At 37.8% G+C, this 12,455-nt stretch overlaps 1 protein-coding gene across 1 annotated transcript in view; it reads left to right on the top strand.

The window, feature by feature from the left end:
* DMD (dystrophin) overlaps positions 1–12,026 on the top strand; it is a 2,170,472-nt gene extending 2,158,446 nt beyond the window's left edge. The window contains exon 77 of the mRNA XM_011957103.1: positions 11,826–12,026. Within this exon, the coding sequence (XP_011812493.1) occupies positions 11,826–11,923 (98 nt within the window). The 3' untranslated portion in view covers positions 11,924–12,026. The remainder of the gene's footprint in view (positions 1–11,825) is intronic.
* The last annotated feature ends 429 nt before the right edge of the window (positions 12,027–12,455 follow it).

The raw sequence follows: 12,455 nt of genomic DNA on the forward strand, positions 1-12,455 counted from the left end.
ATTATGAGGTGCCCTTGACTGAAGAGCAATTATTATGTGACTTTTACAGATGAGGAAATTAATGCCCTGATAGTGCCTTTACCAGGGACTTATGGCTATTACGTGCTACAGCAAGGCCTAGAACATGCCTACTGATCAGTGGTGGTAGAGATTCTGACTTGCAATCTGATGCCCTTTATATTTAAAAATTGTATCTTACTCCATCATTTAAATATAGGGACAACTAAATCTTCATAGAGTAGTTGGTTATTATTTTTTACTTCAAGAGAGGGAATATAGGCTTAGCAAAGAAAGACATTAATATTTTTCTTTTTCTTCATCACTTTGGCCTTGCGTATTTTGTTCCCATACAAAAACAGCATTTTACTACACAGAATTTTCCCACTGGCTTGCATGAGCTTCAGATGTCTTGCTTCATCCAAGATGATATTTTGCTACTAGTGTTCGTTTCTGGGGGCATTTATTTGGTTTATTGCCCTCACATAAAACGAAGTCACTGTCTCGCCTTCCTTCAACGAATAAAAAGGATGGTGGCAGTCGCCTGTGATCAAATAGAAGGAAAGCCTAGAGAAACAAAAGGGAGAAAACACAAGGCTTTGTGGCCAGTGATTGGCACCTCTAATGGGCAGCCTGGGAGGGACAGGCAGCAGGAAATCTGGGCTGTTTGTTCCTCTCCATAAGGGCAATGAGGAGGGTGTATTGAGTAGTGTGTTTTTCCTATCTTTTTGTTCAGTGTCAGTTAACAATGGCCATTTCCTAGCTATTTGATGTGCAAGTAAACGTTGTGCAGTGCACATTAAAAGCAATAATGTTCTGGTAAAGCGTTGCTAAGGAACCGTCAGGGGAAGCTAATTTTAAATGTCTGCACCAGCCATCTTTTCACTGCTGAGCGCCACTGATGTGTTGATTTTAACAGATAAAAATCTTATCTGTCTTCCACCCACCTCCACATCCCCCACCGCCACCCGCATCCCCATCCTGACTATCTTAGGTATCTCCTCCTTCTAGATGTCATAATTCATAATGAGAAGATCATACACAGGCTTGACAGAATCAAGTGCTTTCACCTTTCTCCTCATTACTGTGTCCTGCCTGCTTTTACCAGCACCTACTATGTACCAGTGGAGGTAGTGGGGATAAAAAGAAGAAATGACAAGTTCCTTGCCTTCAAGGTACTTAACAGTCAATTGCGGATACAGAATTCCAAAGAAATTCAAATCACAATACAATCATTGATGACTGTATGACCCTGGCTGCTTGAACTGGTAGCTTGTTTACCTGCTCTGGAAAGTTGGTGGCTGCCCTGTTGGCACCCTGGGCATTTCTTCCACATCTAAACAAGAGGTCAGCAGAGATGAAGTTACAGCAAGGCTCATGACTCTGCTTCCTCATAGGCAGCCTTGACTTCCTAGACTCCTTTTTGTACCTGAGTCTCTGGTCCACCCTAATTAGCTGTAAGGTGAAATCCTTTGCACCATCTCCCTGCGTCCCACTTTTAGAGTCCTTAAAGCTAGATACCACATGGGTGTAGAAGAAGCTTCCTGGAAGACTAGAAGTATAATTCCTCTGATAAGGTATTTAGCAGTCAGTATCTCTGATGTTGATTTACTTACTTGTATGGAAACTTGGGAAACTCAATTCAGGCCACCTGGATAGTGTTTACTAAATTAGTGCTTACGGAAGAATTTCAGGCCTTAAGTGCTGATTTAAGTTCTCAAATGTGAGATAAGGAGGCCTTGTCCAACACCAATTCCATTAACTTAGGTTTCTGCTTACTCAGTGGTACCTTGTGGCCTGAGAGAATTAATTCACATTCTTAAAAAACAGAACAATTAAATAAACAAAAAACACAAAGAGAGAGTAGCTAAGGTGTTGGAAAATCTGGCCGATCATTCTGTAATACTGTGATCTTGGCATTTCCTCATGTTTTGCTACTTTGAGCTAACTTAGCCTTTCTTACAGGCCTTTTTCTCCCCAAATTCAAGTGGACAAGTTTCATTATTGTAAAAATTAGGCTAATTATTGATGCACTCAAAAAAGTGGTTTTTGGATGCTTTATTTCCAACTGAAAGCTTTTTTTTTTTTAATTTTGAAAAACAGCAGATGTGTGTGTATGTGTATACACACACACACATATATAGTCAAGTTTGGCGGGAACATCTTACCAGTTGGTAGATGTGTTCAGCTGATGTTAAGCAGAAATTCTTGAGAATCTTAACATCTTGGGATTACAAAGTCTCTCAAATGGAAGAGCCTTGAAAGGTCATTTTAACATTTTTGACATCCAGGACAGTGACTTTTGACTCTGTTTTGATGGTTCTCCATATCAGAGAAACATTTTACATCACAAACTGGGGTAAAGATACAAATTATACATGTGTATATGTACACACATGTATATATACACCCACCATATGTACACACACACACGTTTACAGTCACATATGCATACAAAGATCAGAAACAAAAGTTTCACCAAGTGATGCCTTCCGTACTACATACAATGCATGCTGCTTTTCCATTTTATTTATTTAAAAACCAAATGTTGGTTGCAACCCACTAAATGGATTTTCTGAACCAGTGGTTTAAAAATACTGATCTATCCGATCTCAGTTTTTCTTGCCTAGGTGAATTGTCTTTCAAAAAAATTTAAATTTTGAGATTTTTGCCATGGAAGTTTCTGCCAAGACGTTGCTAATGTCTCAGAGACCTTTATAGTTTTATTCTAACACTAGCATCCATGTTCTCATTGTTGTGTTACAAAAAACAAAGTTCATGGTTGCTACAGCTGTTTTGGACAGCTGTTTGAGTAACTCTAAACAGATGTGAGAGCCAGAGGTCTGACATTTAGTGGAAATGTGCTATTAAATACCACCTCATGGTTTACTTAACCCTGCTAGATAATTGCCCACAGAGGAAAAGCTGTTTTCAAAAAAACGTATGCTTTTCATAAATATAAAGTATATAGATAGGTAAGCTATTGTGTACCTCAAATTTACAACTTTTCTGTTGCCCCTTGTCACAGAGTTGGTCCTGAAGGTGTCAGCTAACCTTTATCTTTTATTTTCACAAAGAGTACCCGGAAGCCAAGAAAAGTCAAGTGCCTTGTTTATGGCCATTCAGCAAGTTAAGTTAGGCTTCTAATCATATCTTAATGGCTTTGCTAAACTGTTATCAAAATTAATAAAGGAGTTGCATGCTTCTCCGTTTAGTGATCAAACGATGGCCAACACTAACTATCCTGCATAATAGGCAATACAAGCAGCAGCATATTCAAGATATGAATGTGTGAACGTGTAGCTTTGTGAGGATATCTTTCTGGTTGGTCTCTAGATGATATACTTAGTTGTTCACAAACACTTGGGTGATTTGAGTGGCTCAGTGTAACACTGAATATTAGCCAATTTCTATCTAATCTATCTCTAATCTCTTCCTTTGTAAGTATATGTGTAGAAGTTGAATTCTAGTGTAATAAGTCATTATCTACTATAAGGTACTTTCTAAAGCTCTGCCATTCTATAGGAAAACTACATGGGTAGAATAAATAAATGTAATTTAAAAAATAACCCCGTTAAGTGATTTGTCCATAAGTCCCTGATCATTTAGCAGACTAACAAAGATATTTTTATTTGTATGTGCACTGATGAAAGAAATGCTCTCCTAGTCAGCAGTATGGTATTAGGCTCTCTAAAATGTGGTACCACTTTATATAGATGAATGAATAATAAGAGCCAAGATAATAATCCAGAAAGCAGTTAGCAGTGCTACTATTTCTGCTGCCTGTACAATCTCTTGCCTACTGACCTGTGCCACATTATTTTTATCCCCACCAGCCCATGCCATCCTCTTTTTTTCATACCATCCCCTCTCAAGCCCACATACATTCTATCAAATACCCCTAAACTGCCAACCCAACAGCTTTGTAAAACTTGCCATCTTTTAAAATTAAAATCTTATTCTGGGGTTCGTTTATGGAAGAGCGACATAAAGAACAAAGGCAGATAGAAATATCGTGTACCCTTTTTCAGGCACCGTTCCATTTCCTATATGCTTCCACAAAGGATTAGAGCAGTTATCCCTTTAATCCAGGACTAGCAAACTACATACAGCCCATATGCCAAATCTGGCCCACTATCTGTTTTTATAAATAAAGTTTTATTGGAACATAGTCACACCCATTCATTTACATGTTGCCTGTAGTTGCTTTCTCATTACCAGGACAGAGTAGTTGCAGCAATGTTGAATAGTTGGTACAGAGACTGTGGGCTTGGAAAGTCTAAAATATTTACTCTCTGGCCCTTTATGGGGAAAATTTGCCAGTCCCTGCTTTACACTAGTATTTTGTTGTCCATTCTGACTCATTACATGTATAGAGTCACAGGCTTCTGTGCTGATCAGCTTTCAGTTGAACAAGATTAATAAGCTGAAATTGAATTGATTTATACATGTATATTCATATTCACCAAAGAGCCTGCAAGTGTGGCCATTTGAATTTTTTTGACTTGTTAAAGAACAGAAATCCTAAAAAGGGACTCATTCTTCCTTAAGTATTTTAAACAGTCAGTGAATTAATATAAAAGAGGCTAAAAGCATGCAGAAACAGTACTGTCCTGCAATTCAACTCTAAAATAATGAACTACAATCAATAATGTCAATTTTATACTGCCCAAGGAAATTAGACTTCTCTGGACCTGACCAAGCCCTTTATTTAGACTTAGAACTGCCCCAGCACACTTCCCTTCTGTCTTGATTCATTTCCTGACAACATATCACATTGCCAGATGGACACTGTAACTGAAGGTCTACGGAAACTCATTTCCAAAAAATAAAATATGTTTATAAAATAACACTTTTATCTAAAACTTTATTTATCAGTCAAGAACTTTTAAAAATGTTGTAACCAAGTGGTCTCTGTTTCGTCAGTGTAGAACTAGTCCTTATATGGTAGAAAATACCACTTGTTTTTAACTTTTTCTAAAGTGAAAAAAAAGGATCTTCCTTTTGTGATGTGTTAATGAGTACATGGCGACCCAAGTGATGAGGGAGGATTTTAGAAGAGATTAGAGTTAGCTTGGCTCTGGGAGGTCCATTTGCATACAATATGGTTTCTGAAGAAGGACCTGGAACATAACACAAGTCATTTGCTGCTACATATTAAGCAATAATCAATTGATACTGAGTTCTGAATATGGCTTAGTGTAGAATTACTAAAGATATGTAACATTAAGCATTCTAAGAATCATCATTACATTCTGAAATATATAACCATAATTACATTCTAAATCACATGGCTTTCTAACAACTCTGTCCTTCCTAAAGATCTCAAGTTTTAAAAGTAGACCAAAGTTACATGCCAAAACAAGTTACCCGCCTTTGGCATCCAAACTAAAGTGTGCCAGTGAAGGGCAAGTTACTTATAACACAGAAGGACTCTTGGTCATGATCCAACTACTACTTTACCAATTCACTTCAGCCAGTATTTATCAACTACCATTAGTGTCTATGTACAGTACAGGGCACTGGGGATAGAAAGGTGGATGAGCAACATGTGGACCCCGTCCTCAAGAGGCTTATAGTCTTACAGGGGAAGAGAATTGATTCTGCCACCAGGCAGTATTATGAAACATAAAGATAGTTTTTTAAAAAAACCTTGCTAAAGGAATCACAAAGAAGGGGTGAGTAATTCATACTGAGATTTCAGTCATCAAGGACAGAATGATGTTCTCCTCCCCAAATGATGGAAACATCATTTGGTATGGGTCTCCCACGAGTGACACCCACAGCTGAGGAGCTAGTACCCATTTTTCTCCCTCTTTTCCCTGGCTTGAAGAGCATCATAAATACCTGGCCCTTATGCAGTCAAGCTGAAAATCTGATACTCCTAAGAAATTGCTGAGTCATGTAGGAAATTCAGAAGGGAGAGAAGGAGAAAGGGAGGGTTAAGAAAGAGAGGGAGAGAGGGAAGAAAAACTTAGAAACTATCTTTGAATGTATACTAGAAGTTTTGAACCCTAACCTTGAGTTTTGAAAGGTTTCTATTGGTATCGTAGCTCCACACTTCTTCATTCCAGACTAGTAGTTCTCAAATTGTTTCAGGGAGTTTTTAATCTTCTTGGAGCCACTGAGAATGAGAATGATGGGTGGAGGGGAAAGGGAGCTGCTGTACAGGTTCTCTCACAGCTCTGCTTTAAACTGCTCCAAATATTGGAATTCCATATAAGATTGTTTTAGGAGATGTCCCATTGCTATAGTTGAAACAGTTTGAAAACCAAGGTTTTCAGTTTGAAGACCTTGGAGATAAAGGAAATTGAATGCCCAAGACATGCTATTGACATGTATGGTCAGAGGTCCCTACTTTTCTGTCCAATTATGACTTATCATAGAACACTTTCTCATCAGAATCTACTTTTGAAATACAAATAAATGCATACAGATGTAGGAATCTATGAATCAAGGCCAGTGGGTCTTTAGCCATTGCCTCTTAAGGCTCCTGATATTTGTTGAATTGAGGAGGAAGCTGAAAGCTCATTCCTGGATCTGGCTCTGTGGCTTGCCCATTAGTGGGACTTACCTCTTCCCCTCATCTGTTCTTTTCTATTTTCTCAAATGCCTCCAATTTCATCATGGACATGCTCAGCTTCTATCAGATAGAACAAATTCTCCCAAGAGGATGGAGTCCAGCTTCTATGTCGGGTTCTACCTTGCATCTGATGTGCAGACTTTGGGCACACAAAGTCAACTACTGTTTATGTTTCAATGTGCTGATTGTCAAGTCAAGAGTGAAGAGATTCTGAGATTTTTTTTAACATTAAGTTTGAGTTGTCCTTGAAAACAATGCCCAATTTGTCAGATTTCTATCCTGTGCCAGTTTTCATCCAGTTTAATGCGTGAACTCTATGGATTTTATAAATGACGTCTTCTGGATCATGTTATCTGTTTACACTGATCTTAAGTGTATGTAAAGGTTATTTGACTAGATGTGTCTTTTGGGTTTTTTGTTTCTGTTTTTTTTGGTTTTTTTTTTTTTTTTCCAGCAGAGAATAAATGGTCATCTCAACATTTGTTTGGTAAAAGAAGCAAATTGATATGAAATTGTATATTTATGCATGTTTTTTTCCCTTTCCTGATATCTCTGCCTCTTCCTCTCTCTATTATTAAAGGAAGAAATACCCCTGGAAAGCCAATGAGAGAGGTTAGTGAGATTCAGGCTCACGGCCATGGCTTCTGTCTGTCTCATCCTGCTTTTTATGTTTGGCGTTTGTGTAAGAATTGTGTGTGTGCACGCGCATGTGTGTATTACACATTGTGTCATCATGTAAGGATGGTAGTCACCTCTCCACTTGCAGCTCATGAGGAACATTCCTCAAATGTTCATTGCCGTTGTCATCACCATGACGACAAGACTGGGGTTGGGGGAGCAAGAATCTCTTTAAAATGGCAATCCTTTGTAGTCCCTAGGTTGGAATCCTGCAGTTCATCATCTGTTGCCATTTGCAACACAAACAAAGTCTTCAAAATAAATTTAGCCTTGAACATAACTGATGAGTCATAAAGCTTTCTTCCACTTCCAGGACCTTAGCATTTTCTGCCAGCGCCCTTAGTTTTTATTCTTCTGGGATGACTTCATTTTGCTTTTGTTTCCTTTTTTTCTTGGTTCCTACGCTCTTTCTTTCCCATTTTAGCGAACATTTTTTGAGCACTTACTGTGTGCCAAGCATTGTTCTCAGCACTTGCCATCTTTTTCATCATGTCATCTTCATGACAAACCTGTGAGGTAGGTACTCTTATTAACCCCATTTTACAGATAAGGAGACTGAGTCAATGAGAGAGTAAGCAGTGTGTCCCAGGTGACAGAGCCAGGATTTGGATCCAGGCAGTCTGCCTCCAGACCCACACTCTTAACTCTCATGTGAAAGGCTTACATCATCTCAACGTACCCTTCAGAAGATGATCTTTTTTATTTGGTATTTGAAGCCATACAGAACAATAACCAGTTCGATTAAAAAATTAAATATTGGAGTCTTGAGAGTTTTTTTAAATGCCTATTTATGGGTTGAAAGGGATAGGGTGCAGTCTTATCACTGAATGTGGTTTGAGGTTTTACAGTGAAAGATGCTTCTTACTCCTATTCCACCAGGAATATTGTCTGAATATCAAATTACCTAATTAAGTGACTGTTGGGTGACAAAAAATGTTAACTGACAGCCCAAGTAAAAACAAGGTTGTCTTTACTAAGAATTTAATCTGCAGGAGGAGAGAAGGAAAGCTCTCCCATGGGATGGCAGTGTTCTGGGAGACAGGCTGGATGGCTGGAGAGTCCTTATATGAGAAGATTCTGGACTCCTTAGCAATAGGATGGAGTAGAGTGACCACTGATTCATTTAAACACAGGAGTCATAATGAAAACTCTGCCAACATCGTGCCATACAAGTCTAATCAATTGAATGATCCTTCAGTGTGTCTGTGCCAGTGCCTCCTTCCAAGGCTTTGGGCTGTGGGGCCAGGGAGGGAATGGTAGGCTGGGAGGAGAAGTTGAGGAAACCTGACTTGGTGAAGCATTGAATGCTCCTGATGGTTTGCCTGGTTCATGTACTTCGTATGTGAGACTTCTTGGGTTCATTCTTACGGTAAGTGCCCCTTAAAATTTATTCATTTTAACTTTTTGTAGAAAAATGCACTATAATTTTGATCACTTTAAACATGTTTCATTCACAAATGAATTTTAGAAAAGGCTAGCACGTGTAATTGAAGTGATACAGGCATTTGCAGACTTGACTACCTGAGGTGTATGGTGTTCAGACAAGTTTCCAGAAGCCAAAGAATCAAAACAATAATGACCTTTTTTAATGCTAGGAAAATATCCCAAATGTACAGTAGACCAGATTTTTTTCAGAGATTAAATTATAGAGAAGAAAAGATAAGCAAATTTCACTGTAGTATTCTGGCTTTGCGTTGGCCAACTGAATGCTAACAGTTTATTTGAGAATTGTATTTTTAAAAATTAGAGCACCAGATTGCTATTGAGGTCTTGGATCTTTGCCAGAAAGTCTCAATTCCAATCACTGTGGAAAACAATTCCCTCAGGCACTGGTGGCGTGTGAGACTAAATGTGTTGCAGTTAGTGCCAACTTGGAAAAACATACAACTGCTAATGTTCAAGGCATAGTGCCTTTGTGTTCAATAATCCTTGCTTAAGAATGGATTAAATTAATTCTATAGACATAGTTTTCTGTCACCTTGTGCATGAAGGTGATTGCGAAGGCCTGAATCCTGGCTGCTTTTCAGTACCTCTCATACTTCATAGTATGAGATTGTAATTTTGACTTTAGAAAAATCTGTCAGGTAAAATTTATGACCTCCCGAATGCTCTGCCTTACACACATGGATAATAGAACTAGGATACAAATCTACTTTCTATATTCATGTCACAGTGCAGTCTTACCCCTCCAATGGATTAAAGTATGATTCTTTGGGGCAGTAGTTTGTAAAAGAGATTGACTTCTTTTTTCTGGATCTAATGAAAAACTCCATAGGAAAAAATTATAATTATTATTCTGGTAAAGCAGGTATTTAGTGAAGTAACCAAAGGCATAATATAGATGATGAGGTGACTCTAAAAGTTATTTTTAAAGCACAAAGATGGCCACAAGGTCATTTGTGAAAATGCAGCAGTTTAAACCAGTTAAAGGCCACCCAACTTTCTGTGGGAGTGTGCATGGCTCATTAAGAATAATGAACCTTGTTTTCCCTGGCAGATTTTTAAATAGCAGATACCCCTAGAACTTATGCTTCTTGAGAGACTCAAGAATTTTCCTTCCAGGTAGTAACTGAACACCATTTCGAGGAAGAGAAGCACCGCTCGCTTGACTATATAATCTATAAATGCATTTAGTTGTTTTATTATATTTTGAGCTGCCATCTACATCCCCTAGCACACAGCCTAAAAAGACAGTTTTTGATTATCGATAAGCTGACAGGAAAAAAAAGAGTTTTCCCCCCTTTTTTGTTGCTGTTTTGTAATATGTTTTCTAGCTACTGTGGGTCATGAGAAATACTTCAAATTACATTCAGGCATCAGGTTGTAAAGGTCTTGGGCTTTGTTTTGACTGATTTTGTTAATAACTGTAAAGATTGCTAGTAATTAAAAATTCGCAGTTAGTCCATCTATTTTCAGTTTATGCATGAATAATTATGCAGATTTCCCAGGGTTGCTGGACAGTCAAAAATAGATACAGGGGAAGCCCTCCAGCTTGGTAGCAGCAGTTACATATTTGTACTCTGAGCTCTAAGGAGCAGCAAAGGCCCCACTGTGTCATCTTCCTGTGGTTTTTATGGCACAGAAAGCCAAAAATGATTTCAATTCTTCACTGAGGGCTGCCAAACTATTGGTCCACTTTATGAATAGTGCATATGCTTTGTTAAAAATGTTTATACTTGCAGTCTCAACCAAAATCCAAAGCAATTTTCTAAAATATAATTCTCCATGAAATTCTTTGCACCAATAAAGCACAAAAAGCTATACAAACTTGGTCACCTTAATAGAAATGCCTGAATAACATTAAACAAGTCTTCAGTTGATCTGGTGCCATCACTGTGTAAGTAAGTGCCTGCCATGTAATCCTCTTCAGATCCTCCCATATTTTGTAGAGAAGATAAGATAGATATATCTCGTGAAATAAATATTAAAACAATACTCTCCCTAGTCTCTCTTTAATTTTTATTGGGATTTTAACAATTATTATGGGGATCTGTAAAGTTGATACATGGCAAGGTAGTAATAGCCTAGTAAAGCATTTCAGTTCCAAAGACAATACTTGAATAGTGGAAGGATTTACCAATGTGCAATAATTAAAATTAATTAGCAATAGAAAACTATGGGACATAGATGAAAAGGCAAGCCATAAAGTATGTCTCAGATTATCTTACTGTAAATGTAAATCTGAATTTTGCTACAAAGTACCCAGGGACATTATGCTGTTCTTTTTTTCCATGCTGGGAGATTCATGCTAGGTCATGCTGCATTATTATTAAAAGGCTATCGTGATAGTTAGTTAACCCTCATTTAGGAGGAGATCTAAGATGGATTCACAGAATACCCAAATGCGTACAATATATGTTGGTCACCTTATAATTAGGCTCTAGAGTAATTTGGAATGGGAAGTAATTTTTATTCTGAGGTGTCCTAATTCAAATGTTAATAAATAGTGCACCAAAAGGTCAATTCAAGAGTTTATTTTTCAACCCAAGTAAAAGCAGAGAGAAAATAGCCACCTCCACCATAGCCTCAGAAGCAAGCCAACAGCCTGAAACAGCTTTGCTTTGAAATGAAAATTCGTGTGATGGGGGGTGATATTGGAGGTAATGGTGTGGTAGTTGTGAGGGTGACCCAGAGGCAGTGATGGTGGTTTGATAGTAAAAAACATTAGTACAAGTAGAGAGAGGAAGTAATCACTCATAGTCAAGGTGGAAAAGCTGTATCCCATCACGGAATATTCCTGTTCTGATAGAAATCTTGTGCTTATCTGTGGAATTCTTTTGATATATATTTACATTGGGAACATGAGTGTAGCTTGACATTTTTCCATTTAAATACCAGTAGCCTGCTCCAACATTAAGCTGATACTAACAACGTGTAATGGCTTCATTAACAAGGCTTTGCTTCTTCCTGGAAATGGGTGAAAATCAAACCTTGTTGTGTATACCCTCGATGCAGCTTCTGTGTTGTCTTCACCCAGAAATGGGGAATGATTTCCCAAATGGCAAAGAAACAGAGCGATGCTATCTGCACCTGTTGTAAAGTCTGTCTGTCTGTCTGTGTTTTCCAGGACACAATGTAGGAAGTCTTTTCCACATGGCAGATGATTTGGGCAGAGCGATGGAGTCCTTAGTATCAGTCATGACAGATGAAGAAGGAGCAGAATAAATGTTTTACAACTCCTGATTCCCGCATGGTTTTTATAATATTCATACAACAAAGAGGATTAGACAGTAAGAGTTTACAAGAAATAAATCTATATTTTTGTGAAGGGTAGTGGTACTATACTGTAGATTTCAGTAGTTTCTAAGTCTGTTATTGTTTTGTTAACAATGGCAGGTTTTACACGTCTATGCAATTGTACAAAAAAGTTATAAGAAAACTACATGTAAAATCTTGATAGCTAAATAACTTGCCATTTCTTTATATGGAACGCATTTTGGGTTGTTTAAAAATTTATAACAGTTATAAAGAGAGATTGTAAACTAAAGTGTGCTTTATAAAAAAAAGTTGTTTATAAAAACCCCTAAAAACAAACACACACATACACACAACTTTGAGGCAGCGCATTGTTTTGCATCCTTTGGTGTGATATCCATATGAAATTCATGGCTTTTTCTTTGTTTGCATATTAAAGATAGATAGGACTTCCTCTAACACCACCAAATGACTACTTCACACTGCTCATTTGAGAATTGTC

Source organism: Colobus angolensis, unplaced genomic scaffold (genome assembly GCF_000951035.1).
Source record: "Colobus angolensis palliatus isolate OR3802 unplaced genomic scaffold, Cang.pa_1.0 Scaffold434, whole genome shotgun sequence".
NCBI classification, from domain to species: Eukaryota; Metazoa; Chordata; class Mammalia; order Primates; family Cercopithecidae; genus Colobus; species Colobus angolensis.